The sequence below is a fragment of the Artibeus jamaicensis genome, unplaced genomic scaffold (assembly GCF_021234435.1).
Source record: "Artibeus jamaicensis isolate MK-2021 breed Jamaican fruit bat unplaced genomic scaffold, CSHL_Jam_final contig_233, whole genome shotgun sequence".
NCBI lineage: Eukaryota > Metazoa > Chordata > Mammalia > Chiroptera > Phyllostomidae > Artibeus > Artibeus jamaicensis.
In genome coordinates this window covers 64,565,755-64,581,376 of record NW_026521486.1, presented here as the reverse complement: position 1 = coordinate 64,581,376, position 15,622 = coordinate 64,565,755, and the positions used below count along the sequence as shown (strand labels likewise).

The following is a 15,622-nucleotide window of genomic DNA, read 5'->3' as shown; positions in this document are numbered from 1 at the left end:
TGTGTCTGATTCTCCACAAATGAGTCTGGGAATGCTGCGTTCAGTCCATCCAGGCTTTGGTTGCAGGTGGCAGTGCTGCCTGCTGCTTTCGGCAAGGCCTCACCCTGGGGCATGGCCAGTCTTTGCTGTTGGGTCCTGGCTCCTGACCTCAGACCCTGTGCTCCAGCACGTTCCTGGCCTGTGCTTGTCCACCTTGGTGTTTCACTGCGTCCTTCAAGGGCCACCCCTGCTCCCCTCACTTGGGACAGCTCCACATGGCAAGTATTTAGGTGCTTTTGTTATCCTTTTCCTTTTTGTTTTTAAATTCATGTTCAACATTGTACTCCTAGAATCCAAAGCATTACTTGAGCCCTAGAATCGTATCTATCCACAGACAAATACCACGTGATGGTGCATGCAGATATAATGAGGTTACTCAGGGAAAAACTTCCAGCAGTTAGGTTTTGCCAGTGGTGTCTTGCTATGGTATTCCTTCTTAATACGGTGTTTTCAGTGCATTTTAGTAGTAATTTATTGGCTGTTCATGATCAGCCTATTGGTAAGGTAAATTTTTGTTTGATTTTTGTCTTTGCTATTTTCCATCCTTAATGTGACTAGAGCAGTGCAGCGGGATGGTTAAGAACAGAGTGGATTCTCTGGGTAGACTGTGCAGACTGTGCTGTGAGAATCCCCTTCTCCTTAAATTGCTGAGTGCTGGTCCTTACCTCCAGTTCCTGAGTCAGCATTTAAGGGATGAGGCTCAAGAATGTGCATGTCTAACAAGTTGCCAGGTGGTGCTGATGGACCACACTTTGGGAACCACTGCCGTGTGAGGTTCCATAAGACTGTGTCCACCTGTGTGAAAGGATAATCCCAGTGCCTACTGCTTATGCTTGTCATTGTTAAGCAAATATACATGAAATGCTGTGAATACCACCACGCAAGCATCGCCAATCTGGAAACTTTGGCCCATGCTTTTGGTCCTTGTTTTTTGTGCCAGTGTTTGCTTTCCTTTCGTAATGAGCCACTGAGCAGATGTAAATTTGGGAGGCTGAGTCTATAACCTGACTTAAGTAATGTGCTATTTTCAGCTCGTCTAGGGACTCATGCATTATTTAATGTAGGATTTTGTGTGCTGTGCGATAAGCCTCTGTGTGAGTAGTAAAGGGAATGCACATATGTGAAATTGAAGGTTTGGTATCAGATCTTTAGCTCATTCTTGGAAGGAGCTCACCAGCCTCACACCAGCCTTGCCAACAGGGCTGTTGTCCACACTTACGTGTGAGGACACTGAAACTCAGTTCACCAGGCAAGCTCTCACAAGCTTTGGCGAGGGTGAGGGTACACAGAAATGAGCAAGTTTGAGAAAGTAGAGCCTCATGGATCAGACATACAACAAGCCTCATGAAAAACTGGAATGCGCTTCATCATCTCTGCAGCTCTGCCTCAGTGACTGAGCCACCCAGGCAGGGTCTCTGCCACTCTCTGGGCCTGTCCCGTGGAAACTCCCCGATCAGAGATAGTCCGATAGCATTGTTACATCAACACCTACATGGAACGTCCCTGTAGGGTAGGCCTCCTTGCCGGTGTCTTGTCCGGGCTCAGTCGGCTGTAGCCTGGGAGCAGCCGGCATCTTGCTCCAGGTGCAAACCACAGCCACTCTATACAGAAAAGTGCTTGGGAACTTTCCCTCCCGAGTGGGGTTGGCTCTGGCCTACCTAGCACCTTCAGGAAAAAAGAGGCAGCCTGGAGTATCCAGAAGAGCACAGATTTTGGAATCAGATAGACCTGGCGCTGAACCCTAGTTCTACCACTTAAATCAGTTTCTTCAACAATAAATTGTGGCTACCACCTGCCACACACAGAAGCATTATGAAGGCCAAGTAACAAGTGTTTATCATAGTGCCTGGCATGTAGTATCTGGACTTAATGAATGATGGTATTGGGTTTGTTTGTTTGTTTTTTAAACAGTGGCAATATAGAAAGGTGAAAAAAATGTACTTGGTTTTATCACCCTGTCAGTTTGCCCCTTATCACCAACAGTGTGCCACTGTCAATGTTTTTCTTTTTTTGAGCATAACTTACCTGGTTGATTTTTAAAAATTGTGTTTTAAGTAATTCTTTTAAGGGGCTCAACAATTATTTAATTGAAGGCTTTATATGGTACAGAGCCATTTACTTCCATGGTATTTTTTAATGTAAAATCTGCTCCACATGGGCATAGTTCTATAGAATTTTACATTTTACATTTTGATTTCTTTCATATGATAAAAGGTTTTTATGTTATAAATTCTGTACACAGGTTCAGTGGACATGCTGAAATTTGCATAAAATTATGTATTGTTGGATACCTACCAACAGAGCATTGGTTGTGTAAATGACAATACATTCATGTATAAAATATTAAGCAGCCATTTTAAAAGATACAGTAGAATTATATCTGTTAACATAGAGACATGTTCACAAGTATATGTAAAATGAGATGATTTTACCTGAAGGTTCACTGCCTCCCAAATCTATCTGGATGTTCCCTGCCTCGGTCTCAGCAGCTTTCAAACTTTAATGGGCCTCAGAATCGACAAGGGAGCCTGATAAATGCAGGCTTCAGCTTCCCACCTGGAGTTGGGTGTAAGCGATGGGGTGCAGGGATTGGCCTTTTCACAACCATCCAGGTGATTCTGATATGGAGATGACACTCCGCCCATTTCTGCCTGTTGAAGCTGTATGAGGCACGTCCCAGTAAGTCCAACCATTAATATCATGAGAATGGTTTGCAGGACATCGATAGAACCTGGCAGCCAAAGAGAGTAGACTGGAATGCACATGCATGAACAATGACAACTTCACTGTACTAGTCAGTGGAGGCGGTAGATGCCATTGAGTGTGTGTACTGTGTGGCTGTCGAATTCAAAACCGCTGAATTAGTAGAGCATCAAATCTGCATCAAATTTTGCATTAAGCTTGAACATTCCTCTGTGGAAACTATTTGGATGATTCAGAAGGCTGTAGCTAGGGGCAACTGATGATTGGCAGCTTCATCATGACAACATGCCTCCTCATGCATCATGTCTTATGTGGAGTATTTCGGCAAAACAGCAAATCACCCAGGTGACTCATCTACCCTACAGCCCAGATCTGGTGCCCTGCAACTTCTGGCTGTTCCCAAAACTAAAATCACCTTTGAAAGGCAAGAGATTTCAGACCATTGATGAGGTTCAGGACATACAATGGGGCAGCTGATGGTGATTGGGAGAACTGTGTGTGGTCCCAAAATGCCTACTTTGAAAGGGACTGAGGCATCATTGTCCAATGTACAGTGTTTCTTGTATCTTGTTCAATAAATGCCTCTGTCTTTCACAGTACATGACTGGATACTGTCTGGGAAGACCTTGTACTTCAACTTCTGAGCTTCTCCTACTTTCTTCAGAACTCCTGTAGAAGTTTGTGGCACTTACTGCCTGTTTCCTTGTCTTTGTGCAGCCTTCTGAATTGTAAGACTCTCCTCAGTCCTTCAAACAAACCCAGCTGGACACCCCTGTCACATCACTAGGATCTTGTCAAGCCCCTAGTGAGCTCCTGAACACAGATACTGAAATATTTGGAATCCAAGTTTTGTTTACTTTGTGACGAGGAAAAAGAAACCAAGCGATTCATAACTCTTAAGCACACATAGTATTAGCAAGAACTTTGGGGAATAAAGGTTTCCCAACCTTTCCAACCTTGATAGAAAAAAAAAATCTTGTTTAAATTACCCTTACCTTGGCAATCAGGCTGTGAAAAGTAAACAGTTTGTCCTTTGTGTATTAACCCTCCTCGAAACCAGAGACAGCCATGTTTGTTGGAGAGGTTGCTTAAAACCCTTCAAGAGGTGTGAATATCTTCCAGATTGATTGCTTGGTTTCTGTCTTAGACTTTGCGCCATTGAGGTTTATTCAAGGTGAGTTTCTCATCTTACAGTTCACTTCGGGGCCATTTGTGCTAAACTTGAAGTTGAGTTTCCTTCCCATCAAAGTACTTTTTTTTTCTGCTTTGGTTTCTCTCCTTCCTTAAATCAAGTAATATTGGCTATCCATGTCAAGTAAGATTTTTGTTGTCTTATACTCTCCTTTATTTAACAGGCCAGTGTTGCAGATGTAGAGTTATAAATTTAATAATTAGTAAATAGTATGTTGAGATGATATTGGATTTTTTCCCCTTGCCCATGAGGGGACTAGACCATATTCTGTGCAAATCTGTGATTATTTTAGCTTTAAAAGAATGAATAGCCACCTAAAAGAATTCCCCAGAAGGAAGCCCAAAGAGCCAGGTTTGATAGCTTGTCCTCTGAAAACGCTCTTCTTTGCTTCACATGAAAATGTTAACTTTGTACAATTAACTCCAAATGAGCTGAGAACTGGTGTAGTGGGGGAGTGGAAGGTTCTGGTTAATGAAATGGCTCTGATGGGTGGATTGTGCTGGTCCATGTGGCAAACTCATTCTTCTGAACCCCATTCAGACATCAGATCTAAAACCCTACACCTGTAAACTTTTACATGACCCCCATCCTTGGAACAGGTTAACCGTTCATCGTCTTCTGCTCCCACAGTGCCTGACACACAGTCCTGTGCTCCTGTGTCACCGTCTAGTGTGATTACACGTGTGTGTGTCGCCCCTCTCCACCAGGTCAGAAACTCACTGAGCATAGAGGACCTACCTGTACAAACTAATCGCCTGGTTCGATGCCCAGGTGAAGTGGTGCTAAATAAGTGGAGGTATGGGTGTCCCGCACTGAACAGGAGGCATCGGTCAGATAAACTGCAGCTGGGGTCATTTTCTGAGAATTCCTGTAGTTACTAAATCTAAAGCCATCACCCTATTGTTACAATAACAATAAATGGTGAAAAAGATAAGTCCAGTATCTGCTTCTCACTGGATTCCTATGGCAACTGAGTGTCTCAGGCTGTGGGACCCTTGATCTAAGGACCTGGATCCGAAATTCTGCAGGGGCCTGCTGTGCATTTGCCCATTAGCTGCAGTTAAATTCCTGCCTGGGCTCTTGAATTCCACAGAAGGCATAGACATCACAGATATTTGACCTTTGTATACATGTGATAGATATCAAACATACAATCCCCAGTCTCTAATTTTTAAATGTTTGCATTCGAAGACCCGGATGGTCATAGAATTAAAAGGGACCTTTTTGCTTTTCCTGATTAGGAGACCAAGACGCTTGAGGGAAGGGCAGCCCTCAGTGGAAGGCGCGCTGGAACTGAAATCAAAGAGTTAGAATTCAGGCCTTGGCTCTCGGGCTCCAATCACAGCCTCTTACTGGCTGGCTTTGTGATCACAAGCAGTTTACCTAATAATTTTTGCAGATCAGCTTTCTCGTTTGTGAAGTTTGGTTAAAAATCTGTCTTGGTGAGCTATGACAAGGGATTACCTGAGATGAGGTGAACCAGCGTACCAGCTGTAATGAACGCACGAAGCAAATCCTCAACGCTCTGGAGTCTCTGCCCTTCCTTGCCCACATCGCACCATCTGTGACAGAGCTAGGACCTAGCGTGTCCCCGGAGGTGTTGTTAGGATGCACTGCGGTTCCTGGTTTACTTTATAAGACTCCGGCACATCAAGGACACTCACTGCAAAGGGGCCGTGTCCCATCAGCATCTGCAGACAAAATCCAGGATCTCCCGCCTGAAGGACAAGCTGCCTTCTGAGTTACATGTTTCATGACTGTTGCTTTTTTCCCCTTTCCTTGTCCTGAGTGGCATGGCACCCTCCCAGTCATCCACCAACTCCAGTTCAAGTTTGTGTAATTGTGTGAATTAGCAAGATCATTTCTACAAAGCAGGAGAAACTCAGGGCAAAGTATACAAGCATTTTGGAAAAATCAGATCCGTGTGGCCTCGTAAGTCTTAGAGTTTTAAAAATCACATCTTAATATAGTAAGTTAAACATTTGTGCTAAATCGCCAGGGTCTGGGCTAGTAGTAAGCTCGGAGCACTTTGAGCACAGAGCTGGCAGTCACGGACGCCAGGCGTCACAAAACAGCGGTAGGGTGGGAGATGCGGCATCGTCTGCTCTCTTTGACCACTCTCCCAGAGTTCATTTGTCCTTTTGAAAGACAACTTATTTTTCGATCTTTTTCTTTCCCATAAAGGCAGAAACCTGTGGGTTCTTGTTGTGGGTCGCTCCCCAAAGGAACACAGAATTGGGATCCCAGAGTTCAAATACGTGGCAAATATGCACGGAGATGAGGTATGTATGGGGCTTGAACATCTGAAATGTCACCACAGAAACGTCCCCTGGGGTCTTTTGAGCTTTGTGTAAATGCCAAGAAGGCAATACAAATTATAGCAAAGAATCTGGACAGGTCTTCCTGGTAGACTTTCTGAGACAACAAGGAACCGAGGCCCAGCCACCATCACAGCCCGTTGGTTGTTTACCCAGAGTCCTGTGAGGGACGCTCGAGCTCATTTTGTTTGGGGGCTGGGAGACCAGTGGTGCCGAAATGCCAGCTGCCAGCTGAGTCCCTGAACTCCTGGGACTGATTTCCTGCCTCCTGGTCAGCATCAAGGTGACTCAGCAAAGGAGTTACATTGTATTTGAACTCACACCATCAGAAGATCCCAAGTAGCTCTCCCAACGCGGGATACCTGTTTTTTTTTAAAGCTTTTGTCACTTGCTCTGAATCTAATATTCAGTGTTTTCAATGCTCAAGTTTAGACAACCAAAGTTAGGGTTCTCCCATCTTCACCATCTACAAACATTTAAATTCTGTGATGTCTTGCCTCTTTGCCAGCGTGGCAGGGAGAAACGCTATCTTTTCTGTTATTTATTTTATATTTGGCAAAATGCCCTTTTACCATTTCTACCTGTCCTATTGTTCTTGCTAGGCATTTGAAAACGCTCACTGCTATTTCTCACCTTACTTCCTCAGAGTATTTTAAGAATATGACAACTGTATTGTTTTCCATTCCCCAGGACTCCGTACAGCTAGGCAATCAAATGGAAGGGAAAGACAGCACATTAAAGAAAGTTCCTGTAGGAATAGTGTGTAGCAAACTGTAAAACACACCTAAGTTTAAGGAATGTCGAAGTAAATGTATATCCAGTAAGTACAGCTGGCTGGCTTGTTAAAACACTTCTGAAGTCTCAATAGTGTGGGTGGCATGTTCTAATCCAATGCTGAGCTTCCTGTCCTGGTTTAACCCTCCCCAGACCTGGGCTTTCCCGAAACAGGACCCACCCCTCGTGACACACACACAGCCTGCCCTTTCCAGACATGCCACCCAACCTGTCCTGCCCAGAGAGGGCACTTCTTGCATCTGGAGCTAGGATGCAAGCGCTCACCTCCAAGCAAGCAGCTGATCTTTGAACTGGATTTGTAGGCGAGTGGAAGTTCAACCTTCCTGTGACTTTTTTTTTTTTTTTAGTGTAATGGACTGTGCTTTAGAAGACTTACTGTTGCTAGCAGTCTGACCAGTGTTGTTTTTAATAGAACAACCCTTCATTCCAGACAGCAGCCTAGACTTCCTCTTTTTGTTGATCAGGGTCCTGTGGAATCCATTTTTAATCAGAGATATATGACACTTGTTGACTTCAGTCGTTTGTTTACTGAATTCCTGGCATTTCAGAGGGTGCAGTCTGCTGCTCAAAATTTAATCCTCTGAACCGAAACTTCCGAAGATAAGCAAAAGTCCTTTCCCTCATTCATCTCTGAATTTGTTTGTTCCTCCCATGTGCTTTCCCAAATTTCTGGCTTCTTGCTCCCCAGGTAGTTAATGTACCCCATCAAGTCAGGGCTCTCCGGTTCACTTTGATCTGAGGACCAAGATGGGGTGGGGGGAAAAGTTCCAGTGTGTTTTGGGGTTGGGACCTGAAGTCCTGTGACCCTCTCTGTGTCCCAGATGGGAGCAGGGTCTGTGGGCTCTAGGGACCAAGGAGACAGTCATCATTCTGAATTTGAGATCTTGTGTATTCTGCCATCCTGGTGCCACCAGGAGCTGAGGAAAGTGACAGCTTAACCTAGGAGAGTGGAGGAGTCACAGAAGGTACAGGGTCTAACCGCTTTACTCATCCTTCTCTCAGATGTTTTGGCATTGAAAAAACATTTTCAAAACCTACTATTAAAAAGGAACATAGGCCCTGGCTGTTGTGGCTCAGTGGATTGAGTGCAGGCCTACAAACAAAAAAGTCATCAGTTCGATCCCCAGTCAGGGCACATGCCTGGGTTGCAGGCCAGGTCACCAGTAGGGGGCGTGTGAGAGGCAACCACACATTGATGTTTCTCTCCTCTTTCTCCCTCCCTTCCCCTCTCTAAAAATAAACAAATCTTTTAAAACAGAAAAATAAATAAAATGTTCCCTCTTTTCCCTGGATCCGCCCCAGTGTGTGTGTGTGTGTGTGCGTGTGTGTACGTGTGTGTGTGTTTTCCACACCTCATGCCACGGCCAGATGACAGCGGCATCAACATCAGGAAGACACAATTCCGTTATCAGACCTGTCTTGTACCTCATTATTGTTTTCGAATCAGATTTTTTTAATTAAAAATAATCTATTTTTACTAAATCAACATATGTATACCTTAGAAAAAGGTACAGATAAGCAAACAAGAAACCTTGTATACTGACCTTCCAAAAATTAGGACTGTTAATTCCTTACTATTTATCATTCCAGATTTGTGAATGTGTATGTATGTGCCTGCACTTTTAGCAAATGAGCACACTAATTTGCTATTCATATTTTTAAAGTTAATACTAACTCCCTTTTCTCTCAATAAATCTTTATCTTATCTTCACCTTATTTTCCACTTTCTAGTTCCTCCAATTGTCCTAAAATGTCCTCCAAAATTGCCCAAATAAGGATCATGTATTACATTTGGTTGCTATACCCCTTGAATCTCCATTAATCTAGTATTTAAGGAACCTTTTCCTGACAGTAGACTTAACAAAGACCCAATCAGTTGTCCTGCAGAATGTCCCACATTTTGGATATTTTGTTTCCTTTTATACTGTATCATTGAACTTGTGCTTCTAGTTCCTCTGTTTACTTCAGATGAGAAGTTAGCTCTAAAAGTCTGTTGAATTTAGGTGAATTTTTTTTTGGCCAAAATGCATCTTAGAAATTGTGCAAATGGGTTAATTTGGCTGACGCCTCGGGTTTAGGCTAAGGAGCCTGACCACACTCAGGAAGGCAAGAAGCTGACTGTGAGTAGCAAAGTCTAAAAATGGCCACGTCTGCAAGCAAGTATTGTTACAGAAGAAGTGAAGTTAAATCTACTCTTGTTTTGTATGATATTTTTCTTTGTTGTCTTCGGTCACCTTGCCACTGGCTCTCGGCCTTTGCATGATGACACTGGCTGGCTGTGCCCGTGGGGCAGGTGTCGGTTACCTTCTCTGCAGTGCCGCACAGCACATCAGTGAAGACTGCCCACAGGCACAGGGCACAGGCCACATCAGTGCTTCTGACCGCCTCTGCAGGAGGCACGTCTGTTAGTCATTCGCCTGGAAGGGAGTCCGGGTCTGTGTTTGGTCCTACGCTACCTGACCCCAGAGCCAGAGCCTCAGCTCTGCCTCCTGTACTCTCTCTGCTGCTTTTGGAATATTCTGTTTTTATTTTTCCACATAGATCTATGGTTTATTTTTACAAATAAATTAAATTACCTATGTTTGGATGGGTACCTTCTTGTTCCAGTGCCATTGGATGACAAGATTTGGGCTTGTTCACCCAGTAAAAGGGGAACCAGCCCTGAGAAGCCCCAGGATGAGCATCTCCCAGGCACCTCTCTCTGTCCCTTTCTTGGTCCCTCTCCCTGCTTCCCTTCCCTGACAGCTCCAGAGACACACAGGGGAGGTAGCTGACATTTGATGAAGCTGCATCACCTGATGTGCACGCTGTCTCAGAATATGGGAGACATATCTTCGAGTTGCTGCCTTTCCCATGTTAGCAAGACCAGCAGGCGTTTTCTCGACCACCCAGTTCTTGGCACACACGTTGCTGGGCTGCAGAAGCCTCAGTTCCAGGTTTAATTCAGGGCAGCTCCTGAGTAGCAGAGCCAAGGCACCTGCAGACTAACAACTGTTCTTAATCATAAGGGACGATCCCAGCACACACTGAGTGGGGCCCTGTGCCCTTCCCTCACTCCGTGGACGTGCACACTGTCTGGGAGTTTGGGCCTTTGCCTCCTTGCCCTGCCCCTCCACTTCATCCTGCCACTGGCTGGCTTTGGAGTAAAGTATAACCCAGTATCTACAACCCGAGCTTTACCAAAAACTGGGGCGCTGCCCTGAAACTGGGAACAGCTGATACCCTCAGCCTGGTTGTGGGTACAGGAGAGAGGCCTGGGAAATCGCTGCTTCTTCCTTCCTGGAGCCCTCCCCTCTCTTTGTTTGGTGCCTGTCCTCTATTTCACTTTTTAAAAACTTTGTAGAAAAGAAAATCTTACACTGGGGTAATCTCTAAACCTGTTAATACATGTCTAATTAATCTCTAATGGAAATATGTATTCAAGTGAGACCTGACAATGTGTTTAAAAAGTTGGGTGCCAACAGGTTTAAACTAGTCCCATAACAGGCAAAGTGCAGGTCAGAGGCTGCACTTTGGGGTTCACAAGCACCTTTGACCTCACAGGCACCTTTGACCTCAGGGTCCATGGTCAAGAATAGCATGAGGGTCGGTATTCCACATGTGTTTGTTAAGCTTAACTGAATTGCCAGTTCTGATGTTTTTTGAGCACCTGTTTCTTAAACATCAATGCATTATTTTTACTATGATGGTTTATTTGGCTATAGACTTTTGAAATAGCCACCCCGCACTTAGAATTTCATGTTTGTGGCATCAATTCATACAGCTAATTGTAAGAGTATTCCAGGTAGATCGGTTGACGGGAAAAGAATTCTCTAGGTAATGGTGACCATATTTTTCAACTTGAAAAAATAAATGACTTTCACACACGTTCTGGATATGAGATGGTTTACGAGATGCAGTTTGTATGTGTAACTGTTTTCAGAGGGTATGTCAGTGTTTACATAAGCAGTAGGACAGCAATCTGGAACTGTGCCTGCCCTGGAAAATCTGGGCTGCGTGGTCAACATGCTGCAGAGGTGCCAAACTTAGTAAAAACAAAACAAAAAAATTAAAGCAGTAAAGCTGGTCCTTCCAAATGCTACTTCCCAAGGTTTTTTCCCTAGTTAATAGCAAAATGTCCTCAGTTTTGCAATATGGCTTGGGATAATTAATTCTTTCTTTTTGGATTTAGACAGAACTAAACTTTACTCCAGACAAAAATATCTAATTCCTTTAAGACATGTATTTAATTCCTCATATAACTATCTTTTTTTTTTCATTTTTGCTTGTTTGCTTAGGTTTTTTTTTTTTAGTTAAAAATTTATAATTTATTTATCTTTAGAAGGGAAGGGAAGGATAGAGGGAGAGAAATATCAGTTTATGGTTGCTTCTCATGCATCCCCTGCTGGGAACTGGCCCCTGCTGGGAACTGGCCTGCAACCCAGGCATGTGCCCTAACTGGGAATTGAACCTTGATCTTTTGGTTCGCAGGCCCATGTTCAATCCACTGAGCTACACCAGCCAGGGCCTTATCTTTTTTTCTTTATCTTCATTTTGTTAACCCCACCTCTATAAAATGTGTTCAATATTGAAAATCCTTCAAAGGAAATAACCTGAGCATTTGTACATCTCCCCTCACTAAGGGCCTTACATCCTCATGTTTTCAGAAAGTTCCTTCTTAGAATAGTCTTGACCTCATAATGCCTTTGTCAATAGTAATTTTTGAGTGCATGATATACCAGGAGCTGGGTAAGACACCAGTGCCACAGAGAAAGCCATTAGGATCCCTGCCTTCAGGGATTTTAGATGGTGGAGTTGGGCAGGGTGGTCTGTCCAGGCTGGTCAGGCCATTGTGATGTATTTGAACTGGGTTAGGGCAGCACAAGTGTGGAGAGTTATGGGACCACACAGGCAGGAAGTGGACCCCTGACTTTGTGAGGCCAGGTAACAGTGTGCTGGATCCCGTAATAGTTAAGGCTATTTGAAGAAGGATTTTGCTAATCACTCAGACAAATGAATTAAATCTGTAACACAGTTGCGCAGCCTCGGAACTGACAGGCTTATATTTCCCCCAGAAGTTGCATTACGGTGTAGCATTGCAACAACAGATTCTGTCACCAGGAGAGCTGACGTGTTTTGGTGCTGCCTCTCACGCTCACTCTCACACAACACACTGCCTACCTTGTGGATTGTTAATGCCAGAAAATGTTTACATTCTTATCTTTTTAAGATTTTATTTATTTATTTATTTTTAGAGAGGGGAAGGAGGGGGAGAGGGGGAGAGAGGGAGAGAAACATCAGTGTGTTCTTGCCTGTTGAGTGGCGCCGCAGCTGGGGACCCTGCCCACGACCCAGGCATGTGCCCTGCCTGGGAATCAAACCAGTAACCCTTTGGTTCCCAGACTGGCATTCAGTCCACTGAGCCACACCAGCCAGAGCAAAGTGTTTGTATTCTTTATACACATTCTTGAAAGAGCTCCCTCAATTTTACCTAACAAATTCCAACTTGACTGAACTGAATTAAAACTGATTGTTCTTTTCTGTTTTCTGGGTTATTGCCATTTTAACTACCGGATGAATTATGAGTAAAAGGCTTCAGAAGCTGGTGTGTCCGTCCAGCCTTTCAGTGTCTTCATTGGGGGTTCTCTCATTAAGTCCACACTCTCCCCAAAAGGAAGTAAGCAGGCTGAGTGAAGTAAGGCTGGTTAAGCTACTGGAGACTGACCACATTCTTTCTTAAAATTTGGATTCCCTAAGGTTTCATATTTAAAGACTTAATTTTAAATGAAGGGAAGTTGATACATAAAACATGAGTGTTTGAGACATTTATATTAAGGTTGGGAAGAATTAATTTGAATATTATTAGGCATAAATCTGCTGTTACAGAGGCAGCAAAAATATGACCAAACAACAAAAAACAGGGCTTTGTTTAACTTTCCCCTGGAATTTCATCTGCTTATCTCAGCATTTTTAAATGATCTGACTCTTCATTAGTTCTTTATTGCATTTCCAAGGTTTTTATTTATCCTCTGCAGTTAGGAACTTGTGATTTGTTTTGGCATATGGAGACCAACAGAAAATATCTTTCTTACACATTTTTTCTTGAAAAAACCATGATTTTTTTTGGTTATTTTTCACTCCATAAGTTTTCTTTAATTTAAAAGTGACACTGGATAAATAAGAATAAGAATCATTCAGAATACCATCACTAGAAAATGACCATCACTAATATTTGTCAAACATTATTTAAGACATCTATGTATTTGTAGTAAGAGAATGAGAGAGATTAAAAGGATATAAAATGTGTGTCCTGGTACATGTTATTTTTAAATAAATAGTATGCGATGTAATTTTACTTGGATTTGGCAATAAAACTGAATTGTAACTAAAATAATTGGTGAACTTGATATTTTCTCAAAATAATAAATTGATTATTAAGGTTCTTCAAAAGTCAAGAAAAAAATTACACAAAAATTTCAAAATTATTTAGTTATTTTAACTTTGAATAGTATCTTACAAGCCATTGCTATGAAAAGTGAGAACCTGACACTTTGAAAAGTTTTCTCTCCTCTCCTTGCCCCCAGCCTCTATCCTCTGTTAGTTATAAATCTTAACTTTTATGCTGTATTCTGTACCCGCATTACCACAGCTGCTTAATCTAGTTTTATACCTGAATCATAGCTTCTTTATATTCTTCTTTATTTTCATTTGCTTTTGGTTGAATGAATTTCACTACCAACTCATGCTCTGAGTTCTGCCACACTTAAGGATGCGTGGCTCAGACCACGAAGAGGGAAACTCAGATTCAGAGCCATGTGGGGGTTCTGACACAGCTCCCCGCTGTGCTTGACTTGGGACTCAGATGGGCCTCCGCTTTTTCCTGAATGGTATCTCTGATTCCCACAGAGAAACCCACAGTCACCAACCAGCATTTCAAAATTTTAGGAGCTGCAAGTGACTCCTGATCTCTTCCTCCTCCCTTTTCTTTACCTTTTTCTCTTCCCCAGCCCCCTGCCAGAAGAGCTCCTTAAATCAACTACACTTTCTACATTTAAAGTTACCTTGGAAAATCAAAGTCACCAGTCCCCTCTCTACTGGTTTTAGGATAGTCAGTATATGGCCCATGGAGGTTGCGTCCAAAAGTGCTCGTGCTTCCAAAACTCCGAATTGGAAACCCAGTGTATGGCTCACTTGACTTTTCTGGTTATCAGTTTGTAAGGACTTTTTCAAGTGATAATTTTTATTATAAATACAAAATTCGACAGGACTTCCGGCCAAGATGGAGGCATATGTAGACACATTGTGCCTCCTCGCACAACCAAAAGGATAACAAATTTAAAAAGAAAAAAACAACCAGAACTGATAGAAAATTGAACCATGTGGAAGTCTCACAACCAAGGATTTAAAAAAGAAACACTTACCTAGACCAGTAGGAAGAATGGAGAAGAGCAGCTGGGTGGAAAGGACTTGCAGCAAGGTGTGGCTGAAGGACTGGGTGGTTCCATATCCGCTTGTGGGTAAACCCGGAGGAACAACTGGGGAGCGAGACAGGTCACATAATCCAGGGTTCCAGTGCCAGGGAAATAAAGCCTCAAAGCCTCTGACTGAAAAAACCTGTGGGGGTTGAGGCATCAGGGGGAGAAACTCCCAGCCTCACAGGTGAGCTCACTGGAGAGACCCACAGGGCCCTAGAACATACACAAACCCACCCACCCAGGAATCAGCATCAGAAGGGCCCACTTTGCTTGTGGGAAGTGAAGGAAGTGACTGAAATCTGGCAGAAAGCGGAGTAAGCACCATTGTTCCCTCTCTATGACCCCGCCCCCACATACGGCATCACAACACAGAGACGTGGATTACCTTGACCAGGTGAACACTTAAGGCTCCACCCCTCACTATGTAACACATGAGCCAAGATTAAAAAAATGGCCCAAATGAAAGAACAGATCAAAGTTCCAGAACAAATACAACTAAGCGACAAAGAGATAGCCAACCTATCGATGCACAGTTCAAAACACTGGTGATCAGGATGCTCACAGAATTGGTTGAATATGGTCACAAATTAGAGGAAAAAATGAAGGCTATGCTAAGTGAAATAAAGGAAAATGTACAGGGAACCGACAGTGATGGGAAAGAGACCGAGACTCAAATCAACGGGGTGGACCAGAAGGAAGAAAGAAACATTCAACCAGAACGGAATGAAGAAAAAAGAATTTTTTAAAAAAATGAGGAGAGGCTTAGGAACATCCGGGACATCTTTAAACATTCCAACATCCAAATTATAGGAGTACCAGGAGAAGAGGAAGAGCAACAAGTGGAAAACTAATTTGAGCAAATAATGAAGGAGAACTTCCCCAATCTGGCAAAGGAAATAGACCTCCAGGAAATCCAGGAAGCTCAGAGAGTCCCAAAGAAGTTGGACCCAAGGAGGAACACACCAAGGCACATCATAATTACATTACTCAAGATTAAAATGAAGGAGAGAATCTCAAAAAACAGCAAGAGAAAAGGAGACAGTTACCTACAAAGGAGTTCCCATAAGACTGTCAGCTGATTTCTCAAAAGAAAACTTTCAGGAAACAAGAAGCTAGATAAA

General features: G+C 43.2%; 1 protein-coding gene across 2 annotated transcripts in view; it reads left to right on the top strand.

The window, feature by feature from the left end:
• The window catches only part of CPM (carboxypeptidase M), an 87,217-nt gene that overhangs the window by 44,069 nt on the left and 27,526 nt on the right, over positions 1–15,622 (top strand). Inside the window, exon 3 of one of the 2 annotated variants that reach the window (XM_037150086.2) lies at positions 6,119–6,216. The exons of the other annotated variant lie outside the window; for it this stretch is intronic. Within the exon in view, the coding sequence (XP_037005981.2) occupies positions 6,119–6,216 (98 nt within the window). The remainder of the gene's footprint in view (positions 1–6,118; positions 6,217–15,622) is intronic. 2 annotated transcript variants of the gene reach the window in all.